General features: G+C 42.9%; 4 protein-coding genes across 5 annotated transcripts; 2 read left to right on the forward strand and 2 right to left on the reverse strand.

Annotated features, from left to right (window-relative positions):
• Positions 1-1,599: 1,599 nt before the first annotated feature.
• On the forward strand, positions 1,600-7,125 carry BCIN_16g01790 (hypothetical protein). Its single transcript, XM_024697933.1, has 6 exons — positions 1,600-2,691; positions 2,742-3,056; positions 3,112-3,285; positions 3,335-3,947; positions 4,000-4,355; positions 4,483-7,125. Exons 1-6 carry the CDS (start codon positions 2,304-2,306, stop codon positions 7,023-7,025), a joined length of 4,389 nt encoding a protein of 1,462 aa, XP_024553750.1. The 5' UTR covers positions 1,600-2,303; the 3' UTR covers positions 7,026-7,125.
• Positions 7,110-8,722, reverse strand: BCIN_16g01800 (hypothetical protein). 2 transcript variants are annotated; one of them, XM_024697935.1, is made up of 4 exons: positions 7,976-8,722; positions 7,812-7,922; positions 7,633-7,757; positions 7,110-7,576 (listed from the first exon to the last, which is right to left on the reverse strand). In XM_024697935.1, exons 1-4 carry the CDS (start codon positions 8,325-8,327, stop codon positions 7,301-7,303), a joined length of 864 nt encoding a protein of 287 aa, XP_024553751.1. In that variant the 5' UTR covers positions 8,328-8,722; the 3' UTR covers positions 7,110-7,300. The 2 variants fall into 2 exon arrangements, with proteins under 2 accessions (XP_024553751.1, XP_024553752.1); XM_024697934.1 differs by having other exon boundaries at positions 7,110-7,757.
• A 475-nt stretch (positions 8,723-9,197) lies between these two features.
• On the reverse strand, positions 9,198-10,554 carry BCIN_16g01810 (hypothetical protein). The gene is made up of 4 exons (XM_001553349.2): positions 9,966-10,554; positions 9,789-9,911; positions 9,508-9,735; positions 9,198-9,450 (listed from the first exon to the last, which is right to left on the reverse strand). Exons 1-4 carry the CDS (start codon positions 10,243-10,245, stop codon positions 9,230-9,232), a joined length of 852 nt encoding a protein of 283 aa, XP_001553399.2. The 5' UTR covers positions 10,246-10,554; the 3' UTR covers positions 9,198-9,229.
• A 732-nt stretch (positions 10,555-11,286) lies between these two features.
• Positions 11,287-12,586, forward strand: BCIN_16g01820 (hypothetical protein). The gene is made up of 2 exons (XM_001553348.2): positions 11,287-11,705; positions 11,765-12,586. The coding sequence occupies exons 1-2, from the start codon at positions 11,604-11,606 to the stop codon at positions 12,428-12,430; spliced, it is 768 nt and encodes a 255-aa protein (XP_001553398.2). The 5' UTR covers positions 11,287-11,603; the 3' UTR covers positions 12,431-12,586.
• Positions 12,587-12,632: the final 46 nt, after the last annotated feature.

Raw genomic sequence — 12,632 nt, forward strand, 5'->3', positions numbered from 1 at the left:
GTCAGAGCATCAGTCGTTTGGGTTGGAAGTGAATGTTGATCATTACCCCCTTCGTTGAAATCGCATCCTCAAAGTCATATTCACAATCTGAATGGCGCTTACTAGCCTTGAAGATGAGGGATTTGATCACTCTCGGTCTCGATAAACTACCAAGAGTTCACCAACGATCCAAGCCTCGGAAGTCCAGGCGATTCATCTCTTCGAGAGGCGTCTTTATGCCCTGAGTCAAGGGTCAAGCCATCAAAACCATCGATGTTCTGGGCAATCTTTTTGATAGTAGTCTCGCTCGTTGCTCGGAATTGATTGTTCTCGCAATGACTACTCATACCCCAGCTGAGTAAGTTCATAGCCGCCATCCTCAGTAATTATCACGCCACAACTAACGGTAGGATTGTGATAGCACAATTGTTGTGGTATGCGGAGAGCCGAGGCTAACTTAACGGGCAGCGACGGGCCACACTGTGATACCGAATCCATCCCGGATCCAGATTGACCGATATTCACAAGTCTCCACTTTCAACAGTGGGTGAAGAACCATTTCCCCAACCTATTTTCACATGTCATTCGAACTGCCCATATCGTGTCATCCATCTGATCCATCTCAAGGATGATGTCTTCCCTAAACTTTGGCACTTAGCCATCTTGACACCAGTCGACTTCGTCTGGGAAATTAATGGCCTGTTTTTTCGCACCTGCAAATTTGATGCGGATGGATCAACTGCATCTCCCTTGGCTTGCATATGAGGAAAGCATATAATATAATAATATGTGATATGCGGTCCTCGGTATTCCATTTTCGTCGATGCGTCTTGCGTGTCTCATCACAGAAAGTCTTACTTTCCTGCACCTTCTGCTCATGACTACCGAACAAATCCACAATCATTCCCAAAAAACGGGGCTGCATATTAGCTTCATCCAAGTACGGCATTGAGATATGGGGCGAGCTTCTCGGTACCAAACAAAGTTTTTTTGAAACTTCCTCACACGGGTGTGGATGGAGCTGGAACCGGTACACGGAACAGCATAGTTGCAAGGGCCAGTCGGAGCCGACATGCAGGTGCTTTAAGTTTCGTGATGAAATTGGGGATGTGAGTTTCAGGTCTGCGGTGATGAACTTTGATATTCCAAGCGAGCCTCGAAAATGGGGTGTCCCCCGCCTGTGGATCCGAACACATTTCCGACAGTAAGTCAAGCCGGGGATTAGCTATCGGCGGTAGTGATTGAATTAGAGTGTTGATGTATGTCACATGTTAAAATGATGTCGTTGTGGCTTTGAGTACATGCAACGCAGTCGAGGAAGCTTTTCACGAGCGGGCCTATTCGTGCAATGGCTAGGAGCCATGAGCATCACAGTAGATTAAAGTGCTCTAATGACTGTCTTATCGTGGTAAAAAACCAATCTGCCAGAATACTCATAATAGAGAAAAAGATGCAGCCATCTTTGACGTATCCAAGGACTGAACATAGATAGGGCAAATTTTGCAGCCGCGATAGAAATAACCGAGAGCTTCCATCGATCGATGTTGAGATTTTATCGAAAACCATGGCAGGTTGTGGTGTCGCGCGACACAAAATGGTGCTCTCGGTAGATTTGCCCCAGAGAATTCCCCAAGTGGTCACCTCTGAACTGAGTTGATCCTCTCCCGTTTAAAGGTCTGTCTTGTCATACTGTCTGCAACGAATCATCTCGCGTGAAGTTTCACATTTGAGTACGCAATGTCGGACGAACAGATGGTTGTGTGTCTCCCACTGCCTATCGCACTAGAATAAGGCCATTTCATGAGTTTCGAAGACTGCAGGACATGAAATCAACTATTGCTGTAAAAAAGAACCTTTGAATGCATTCATTCTTGTTTTTAAAAACATAGGCAATTTGTCTGTGTCCTTCCTGCCTAGGAGCAATTTGGCTTTGCATGCATTGCAATATATGGAAGATTTATTGTAATGAAAGCTGAATAAGCAGACAGGAAAACGGTTAAAAGCGATTCTCCTGTACTGGCGGTATGTTCGCGCCGATCTCATCCGAATAATCAATTCTCTCGATCAAGAATAGAAGTAATGCTAAGATAGTAAATGGCATTGACCTAAGACCCGACGTCGATAGTCACTGCTTCTCAAATGACCATTAAGGAGGCTGTTCTCACTTCAATCATGCATGGCCTTCATGGATTAGATGCACCACAAGGCTAAGGGAGCGTGCTGCGCCCAGATAGTATGGTGATATCCTTCTTAATACTTGAAAACGTTCTTTTCCTCCACCTCGGTGTAAAGCCCAATTCCATCAATTCTACGGCTCTCTCGCAATGGCAGCTCCTGCAGCAGTATCTGCCAACGCTCATGACCCATGGCTCATTGCAAAGGATCGCTTTATCGATCAACTCGATCCTGCAGAGCGGGCACTATTCAATGAGGCTACACCAGAAAATCTTTACTACAAATCTAGCAACATCCAGAAGGCCGATCAGAAAACCAGCAAAACTCGAGCGATTTTGAGGTCTCTCGAGCCTTTGACGAAATCCATACAAGAGTATGGTGCGGCGATGGATACTTTCACTAATATTGCCCCATTATACCTCGCTCCAATATGGGGAAGCATTCGTGTTATACTTGTCCTGGCTAGCAGCCACGGAAAATTTTACGATCGAATAATAGAAACTTTTGCTCGCGTGGGAGATACACTTCCAAGATTGCGTAAGTAAGGTTCCTTGAGATACTTTTTGTATTCTAATACCCCAAGATAGGCGACTACCAGGCAATTTTTGACCAGCAGAAACATCCAAAATTCACGCAGACATTGTCAGCAGCATACCTCGACATAATTGTTCTTTGTTTAAACTTCAAATCCATATTGACCGGGCAAAAATCTTCCTTCGTGAAGCGTTTGAGATCTCCCTTGTCCACATCTCTTGGAGAGCAACTTGACAATGCTGTGCAAACATTTAAAGAGCACCGTAAAGCGGTGGATAGCGAAGCTAAAATTTGCCATTTTATCGAAGCGAAGGAGTCTAGAGAACTTGAATTGAGAGAAAGAATGAGGAGCAAAGAGCAAGAACGAAGTAAGTTACATCGTAGGCTTATATATGGCTGTTTTGTGTTTTGACCACGGACTAGAAGACAGACAACGAAGGATCATTTCCCAAATGGCCACAGTTGATTGCAGAAACAGGCATCGTCGACTGCAGAATATACGGCATCATGGGACTGGGAGCTGGCTAGCCAGTGTGGCCGACTACAGGAATTGGAGAACCCAGAATAAATCTTCTATTATGTCATGTTATGGCATTCGTAAGCTGCATATATTACTCTCGGATTGGCAAATGCTAAATTCTAACAGCTGGATCGGGCAAATCGGTCTTAGTTTCAAGCCTAATAGACGGCTTCAAAATGGAATTTGCTGCCAATATTGCCGTTTCCTATTATTATTGCGACTATGCCGACAAGAGAACACTTTCCCCGAGTGGCCTTTTTAGTTTTATCTCTCAGAACTTGTTTGGTGATATGAATGAAATTCCTGAAGCTTTGATAGCCATTCTCGAGGCTGATTATCCAGACGAGACAACGTCACCTAGCCTAGATCAAATAGTCGCTTTGTTGATAAAGGCGATAGATGAGCTCTCAAGTGTGGTTATGTTTATTGATGGTCTAGACGAACTGCCTGAGTCAGATCGGAAGCTTACTTTCTCAATCTTGAGAAAGATCCTCAATGAGGTAAAATCGCCAGTCAAATTATTTGTTTCCAGTCGCGAGGATGTTACTTATCTTTTTCAATCTTTATCCGGTATCACCACTTTTAAAGTGCACCTTCAAACGAATTCTATCTCTCCAGATATCGAGGCGTATATCAGACATGAAATCGATAAGCTGATCATGACTGGGTACTTAGTGCTGGGTAACTTGGCTCTCAAAGAGGATATTCTCAATGTTCTCAGGGATGGTGCAAAAGGAATGTGAGTGTCTTCTTCCCCCCCCGCCATGCAAGTATGCTGAAATTGCTCTAAGGTTTCTTTGGGTCCAGTTTCAGCTTGAAGAACTCTGTCGTATGGAAACGGATGCAACGATAGTAAAAGCTCTACAGAATCTTCCTCGCAATCTTGAGGAGACTTATGACCGACTTCTTGGACGAATTATTGGGATCGAAAGGCGTGAATTTGTGAGAAGAATGTTTGATTGGATTATTTGTTCATGTAGACCATTGCACATGGATGAGCTCCGAGAAGCCATAGCTTTCACCATCGGGGATAGATCATGGGATGCTACGAAAATACCCAATGACCTTCGAAGATTGATTAGAGCTTGTGGAAATCTTATTATGATCGATGAAGAAACCCTAGAAGTGCATCTTGCACACTACACAGGTAAGATAATTTATACAACGAATCATGCAAGAAAACGGGGGGGGGGGGGGTTCTCTTTCTCGCCACTTTTTTCACCAGCAACCTACACAAGGAATGAACGGTGACTGATCATAATATACTCTATTAGTTGAACAGTATATCCTCCATTCGCAAAGTTCCGAGTTAGCATACTTTCACACCACAAGGGAAGCGTCGAATAGAGCACTGGGCGCAACATGTGTGACTTATTTGTCTTTCACTGATCTCGAAGCACAAGTCACAGTATACCACAATACCATCAGTCCAAACATGACGGCCTTACAGGACGCCGTTACCACCCAGTCTCTGATACTGAAGGCTTCACAGTCATCAAATATACCAGCCAAAGTCGCCAAAGCTGCTTTAATGTTGCAAAGACACAAGAAGGACCAAGAAACTAGTATCGATTATTCTCGGCATATTCAAATTCGAAAAAGCGGAACGGCCGACCGGCAGTTTCTCGACAAGTATCGGTTGATCGATTATTTGAAAGACAATTGGCTTTCGCACACTAAAGATTTCACAGAGGTGATTGAGAGTGACCTAAGAGAATTGTTCAAAAATCTCCTCTTTAACAAAAAACTCGTCTGTTCTGTCAAGCCCTGGGAGAAGCTTTCCATCAGGGATTGTCCCGAGATTGCGCCTCTGTGTTGGGCTATGAACGAAAACCACCTGCCTTTACTCAAGGAAGTTCTAGCAAATAACCCGTGGGCTTGTGATTACATTAGTGAAGCATGTTTACAGTTCTGGAACACCATAGAATATCGCGAAGTGAATGGAAGGCGACGAGGGATTGACATATCAGATGAAAGTCTCAAGATATTGAAACATCGCTCTCTTGAAAATGCGTCTTCGAAGACAGAATGTCTTTTCTGGATCTATAATCAGATGTTAATCGCCTGTCGACAAGGAAACCGTGGAATTCTCAATATCTGCATTGAGTGTATTGATAAATATTTAACACCCGACTTTGTTGGGACTAGGTTGCTTCCAACATTGCGTTCACTTGTGCTCTCGCATCTACAATTGGAAGCAACCATTCACGGTCATCTCAAGCTCGTTGAAAGTTTCCAGACCGATACGCGTTTTCACCCATGGATATCTTACGAGTACAGTGGGACTTATTTCAATTGCTTGGAACGAGCAATAACTCTTCCTTGTGATGAAATAACCGATTACTTGTTGACTAAATGGTGTCCGGTGTCGTACAGAGCTAAACTTGTTGTTATTCAAACCAGGGATCTACAAGCTGTTGTTGAGTCCGGCAGTCCTATAATGTTGAAACGCCTTTTTGAGTTTCTGAATAAGAGTGGTGACGTAGATTATAGATCGCATTCATTTTTCGGATCTAATGACCAATATTATCAGCAAAAGGTCAGACATTACCGGAATAATGCTATCATTACTGCAGCCTCGTCTAGTCTTTGCAGTCCTTTTAACACGATATTTGAGCATCAGTCCACAACTTCTTTTTACGAACATATCATTGACAGAAACGTCGCCTTTCTGGCAGCTATAAATTTCTCTCAACTTTGTATTATCGAGCATATGCTTTTCACTGATTTCTGTAGTCATCATTACTACTGGCTCGACCCAATACCTGCTGAAGTCTATGATCAGAGCTCAAATGGCGAATCTATTTTCGAGTATGTCGTCGGAGCGCAAATCCCGGAAGAATTTAGGCTCTTGGTCATTAAAGCAATATGTGATGCTAGTGAGACAGCTGATCAAATTTCAAGCGTATCTAGCTTCGAACGATCAGATTGGATTTTGACAGAGGCAATTGCCAAAAACAAGCCTGAAAGAGTCATTTTTCTGGGAGGCCGGAAGCTATTCGATAGAAGATACGAATATGCAGCTCGAGACTTGTCAGACATCCCACAGGAAATTGGAGAGTATCTCTGGCCACATAGCAATGGCCATACGAAGTCTAAAGCAGCCGTTCCGTTGGTATGGGCTGTTATTTGCAATCGACCCCAGGTTGTGGAGGCCCTACTTTTGGAGCCCCTTCCCAATAATTTTTACGACATACTTGAGGTTGCCACGACATGCGCTATTATGATGGATTCTGTAGAAATGTTTTCGCTACTAGAGGAAGTTCGAATTTCTGGTGATGACCCGACGAAAGTTGCATGGGGATGCAGAACAAATTTCTTTGCCAAAGGCGATCTATTCGATCGAGCCTTAGCACGGGGCAAGTATCATCAGTCAAAATCTTATTCCAATGTTGCCTGCTATATAGATTCTTGGGTTCTTTGGCATTGGAGAGGCAAGAGCCCGGATTCCACAGAAATATTACGGGAACATCTCAAAAGAGCAACACCCACAGAGAGAAATGAAGTTCGAATAGAAAACTATTTCGAGTTGCCCGTATCTAATGAAACAATCAGCATTCTTCCTGGCAAAAGGTCACATTACCTCTCGGAACCCGGCCCCAGTCGGATCAGGAATCTCTGTTTTTATATGGAGGGCGAATACACATTTTTGAAGAATAAGGTACGACAATCCACGGAACCACAATCTGTAATAGATCAAGCATATCCGCCGCCTCTAGATGATGCGCTATTTATGAATCCACGTTCGCCGCCACGTCCGAAAAAATCTGCTACTTCCTCTGCCTCTTCCCCCCTCCCGAGTCTTTCACCAAATTAATCACAATGATCACGTATTAGCGCAGTGGTAGGTTAATGTTTGCCTCGGTATTTATATCAAAGTTTCTGCCCTTTTCGACGTAAATGTATCCATTGTTTCAGAGTATTCAAAGCTCTACCCAATGCAAATCAACTTGGTGTAATAGACAGCTCGATCTTATCCCACATGAGAGAACATACAGACAACCGGAGAGCTCTTATGAAGGTCTGAATACGATTTTATATCCCCAATTTCCTACATGTACGGCAAATAATCCGTGCAGCTTCATCTCAACCTCAAGGTCCAACAATACTCTGGATATCATCCACCCTCCTCTCTTCAATCCACTCAATAGCCTCCCTCCTATTCCTACAAACATGGGCTTGCCCCTCCCCCGTAGCATCAAGCACACTTTCGCTTCCCTCCAACGTCATATCTGCCATGCATAATATCTGATTACGCAGATATTCGAAACAATGTGAGGCATGCATATCGTTTCGAGCGCCGTCGAACCCAAAAGTTTGTCCGGAAGAGAGTACCAGTTGATGATAGGTGTCTACCGTGTAGTAGAGCTATCGTGGTGGTCAGCGAAGCGATTCATGGAAATAGGAGAAAGAGGGGAATATACGCAATGTAAAGCATGGGTCCAAGATGCTTCGAATATGGGACCGGAACGGATGGGGTCGTCGACGATAGGTTTACCTAACATGGGATGTTGTTCGTAATCGGGAATTCTGACAGTTCCACTACCCACTGTTCAAGGTTAGTGTGCTTCTTAAACCTCTACTCTGTTCGCATGTTACTCACATGGCATTAACATATCCCAGTTATGACGAATTTGCATCCGATCATCATTACTTGTCATATTTGGGAAGAAAGATGATTCTTCTCCTTTAAGAAGTGTCCAATTATGAGATTCTATGTCAGAAAGTTAGCATCGTTTTCTTTACAAGAATGACAGATGGACTTACGAGGAATATAAAGCCCATTAATATCTCCCCCAGTTTCCGTATCTCCTGGCACCCAGCCCTCCTCATTATGCGCCTCGCTATTTTTTCCATTCCTCAATAGTAAAACTACGATCAAGCCCTGCATCAAAACAACAACACCCCATCGTGCCCACATCAAAACATTATTCAATTTTCTATTCGATTTCTTATCTTTAAATATTTTACGGAGACGCGAAGGCGGAGATAGTTTTGTGGTCGTGTATTTTTCACGATGTGATCCGAGGGTAGTGTCGGAGTCATTTTCAAGATCGATCTCTTCAATATCCATTTCGGAGATCGGTTGATATATACTGGCGGATTCTTTTGGAGACATTGTTTTTTGGAAATTGTTTAGTTTAGAATGGGTTTGTCTTTAGAGAGATGCAGATATAGGAGGGAGGAAAGGAAATTGAGAACCAGCTCTTTGACTAAATTGAGGGGAGCGAAAACTTTACAATCGATGCAAATAGGTTATTGAAGAAAATTGATAGAAGAAAAAAATACAAGAACCAGCTCTCGTTGTACCCAAAAATTTTTATTGAGAAAGCGACGATGAGAGGGTTGCACAGAAGGATGAGCTTCAAGAGACCAGCCGATAAAACACAACTTTGCCATTATCTTAATTCGTACTCGTTTCCATCTCCACCCATGAATTCTAGTTTCATAATTCGAATCGATAGGCAATCTTCTATCTAACGTTCCATATCACCGCACTTTTGACAGCGCTTCCATGCTGGCATCACACAAGACTACGTCTTGCAGCATGAAGTACCAACGACATGATACAAAACATCGGCACCACTTTCCTTCTCCATTCTCTTCTTTTACCCGACTATCGCTTTCATTTTGGCCAGTGTGTTGAAAATAGACAATCAGATGGTATTTTTAGTCTCGATCTGATGTAAAACGTCGACTTCTAAAACTTGACCCGTCGGGGAATCCCTGCGTGGACAATTACCAATTCAGGGGCAAAATAAGCGGGGTAGAAGTTTGATATTCGACATGGTGGATGGGGGGGGGGGGGGTGCGATGAAAGTACTTTTCTTGATTTCGATGTCTTAATTGCTGTGTTATTGCTATACATTAGAAATTTTGCGAAAACAATACGGACGAGTAGACGGTTAGTAATCAGGAGCCAAGTAGTAAAAATTGCCCGCCTGAAATCAAGTACATCAAATACAGATGCAGTATTAAATATCTATTTTGTAATTTTTATTTATATAAATTTTCCAATATCTATGAAGTAGAACCATTGGTATCCGTGTTGTTATCATGCGTTTCCATGATTCCTACTGAATTATCCATGGCCCAATCTACGATGGCATCAAAATTTCTACAAACATGCCAAGAGTTGAGTTCTGGCCAAGGAAGAGGATCATCTTCTATCATATAGAGTGTGAAGACTCCAACGTCTGCGTTGCATTGTACGTTCATGCGTAGGATCTCTAGGCAATGATCTGAAAATTAGTTGTTAGAATTTCTCATGAATGAAGGGGTAAGTAAGCGAGGAGTACCTGTGTGCATTTGAAGGCCCTGTTGTCCTCCTTTGAACTCTCCACTGATATCTTCGTACCACTCTCTGTATGTGACTTGCCGAAGAAGATTAATACAATGTAGTTGATGGAAAACTTCCAGACCAACTCTGTAACCTTCGACTCCGGTTTTTGGATCCTTGACTTTCAGGTGGGTATTAGGCATCCCGATTTTGTCCAGTTGATCCGGTAAGATCATTTGATCACCAACTATTTGCAAATTACTTAGAACCTTTTGATCGAAAGAGGATTAATAAGCCTACCGTCGTATGAAATAGCACTCCATGCTTTGTCAACGTCTGGTCCGTAGCCCACATACGGTGAACCAGTTCCCATCGTGTTATTGAATTTAACTTTTTGATACTCAACCGCTTTTGCAGCAGGAGCTAGTTGTTCAAATTAGTTCAAACCCCTCTCATTCATCGTGAAGATTTACTTACACCATGCTGAGTACTCCTTCACGTGCTTGAGAGTCGTCATCCTTGTAAAATATGCCGATATGAATAAACCAAATGAAAACGAAAGCAGTACAGCATGCACCAACCACATCCATCGATTATCATATGTATGTCCAGGCAATGGTATAGATTCTACATCTTGAGCCTTTTCATCATATTCTGAATCTAACAAAGTCGAATTCAAGCTGTCTGTGGACCTTCGACCGAGGGATACATCGATGAACTTTTCATCATTATCAACTCGATGATATTCAGCCGGCATTTTTGATCGTGTTCTCGTTGACAAAACTCGGATTATATTTATTTGAGCGGACAAACAATCGAAAATAAGTAAAAATTATGTAGAGAATAGCTTAACCAGAAGCAAAGTTAAAGACAATGGAAGAAAAAAGACAACGGCCAGCGATGAGGAAAGGAAGAGCAAACGAAGACAAATATTCAAACCTTCAAAAACTTCAGATGACAATATCAGATATCCATAAGGTCAATAGGTTATCATTGTTATGTCATTGGAGTGATTCCGACCGTTGAATTAATCTGTCACGATATCCAACACAGCTAATGTCTCATCCGAACAAGGAAATCTTTCCTTTGATGTTTGAGAATTGTAAGACATGAGAGAATTGGAAGCAAAGAAATGGCAGGAGTCCCCGGATATTTTAGGCTATTCTAGCTGGGTGAAACTACGCGACAGGCCCACGTTTTATGTAAGCGGACGCTCCATCCCGGCAAAAATTCATCAACGATCAAAATCAAGATCAATTTTGTTGGTACAAGATCATTGGCTTGATGCGTTCAATATGCCAGTAACTATGGAGATACATGTGGATCGTATTTATGATTGTGCCGTTGATTTATACATCAATATACCAGAAGTCCGGTTGGCCCCACTTAGAAGTCTAAATCAGCCCTGAGAATGCTTATTGCTTTCATAGTATCTGGAATGTATTTCTCTTATCTGAATCTTTACAAGGCTTCTTAGTTGCATCTGATACATCTGAAGTTCTAGCATTAGAAGTGTGTGGTTGTGATAGCTAGGCTATACTTTCCTCCCATCTATCAAATGTTAATTAATGCCTCAACATATTCAAGCAACCGTCTGAACTTTGTCAATCCTCCGCATTTGCTTCAGAGGCGACTATCGTTTGACAATGTATGGATACTTGGCTCTTAAAATAGCTATTATTGATCTATCTCAGGCAATACAATGATGCAAGTGCACCACGTCGTATACCAATCACAATGAGTTCGTTGTAACTTTGTATACGAAATCGATTGCGACTATCATTCACATCTTGTCTCGGGTACACTGGGGGTGGGAGCAACCTGTACCAGCGTACTGAATTTGGTCCAAAGTCGGGAAGCACTCGAAAGAAACCTATGACAACACCTACCCCTATCTTATCTTATCTGTTTGCGTTGTTCTTGTATATGTATAAAGTCGCTCTAATTCTCTCATGCCTTCTCCATTCTCACACCACTTCTCACGCCACCTTCTGAGCTTCTTTTCTTACTTCTCTTCTTTGCATTCTTCCATTCGCTCACTGCCGGCCAGTACCCCTGTTAAATATTCAAATCTATTTATTTTTTTTATCTCAGATACACTCCACTTCGATCATCATGCATACTCCATCCATCAATATCTTGCTCGCTGTGGGCCTTCTCTTCTCTACCCCATTCACATCAGCTCTTACTATTCCTTCGATTGACAAGAAGTCTATCGTAAGTCATATCCTTCATACACAATTAAATGCATCAGAGCGTCACTAACAAACTCATAGGCTGGCACAGGCATAGAATCCATTGAGACTCGTGATATTCCTGCTCTCATCAATCGTCACCACACCGAGGCCCAGATCGCCGCTAAGGCGGGAAAGGCAAAAGGAAAAGGACAGCGCGATGTTTTAGAGAGAGAGCCGCATCACACTGAAGCACAGATTGCAGCAAAGAAAGCAAAAGGTTCAAAGAATCAACGTGATGTAGAAGAGAGGGAACCTCATCATACCGAAGCACAAATCGCAGCGAAGGAGGCGAAAGCCGGAAAGAAGAATGGACGCGACGTTGAAACTAGACACCACACCGAAGCACAAATTGCGGCGAAAAAAGGAAAGGCTTCCAAGAACCAACGTGATATAGAAGAGAGGGAACCTCATCATACTGAGGCACAGATTGCTGCCAAGGAAGCGAAAGCCGGGAAAAAGAATGGACGCGCCGTGGAACAACGTGAGGCTCATCATACTGAGGCCCAAATCGCAGCGAAAAAAGGAAAAGCTTCTAAGAATCAACGTGACGTAGAAGAGAGAGAACCTCACCATACCGAAGCACAAATCGCAGCGAAGGAGGCGAAAGCCGGAAAGAAGAATGGACGCGACGTTGAAACTAGACACCACACCGAGGCGCAGATTGCTGCTAAGGCAGCCAAAGCTGGTAAATCCAAGGGACAATAGATTTGACTGGATTGCTGTAAATTGTTGGAACGTGTTGAATGGTCGGATGGTCGGGTATCTGAGAGAATATATTGTATTTCATTACAGATAAATGTGAATGAGTGTTTGGGGAAGACGAGGTATTAGCGTCGTTTTATAATCATAGAGAAATATTCAACTGGATAAGTGATCGAACCGGTTCTCATGTGACTATACTTCTGGA

Source organism: Botrytis cinerea, chromosome 16 (genome assembly GCF_000143535.2).
Source record: "Botrytis cinerea B05.10 chromosome 16, complete sequence".
NCBI lineage: Eukaryota > Fungi > Ascomycota > Leotiomycetes > Helotiales > Sclerotiniaceae > Botrytis > Botrytis cinerea.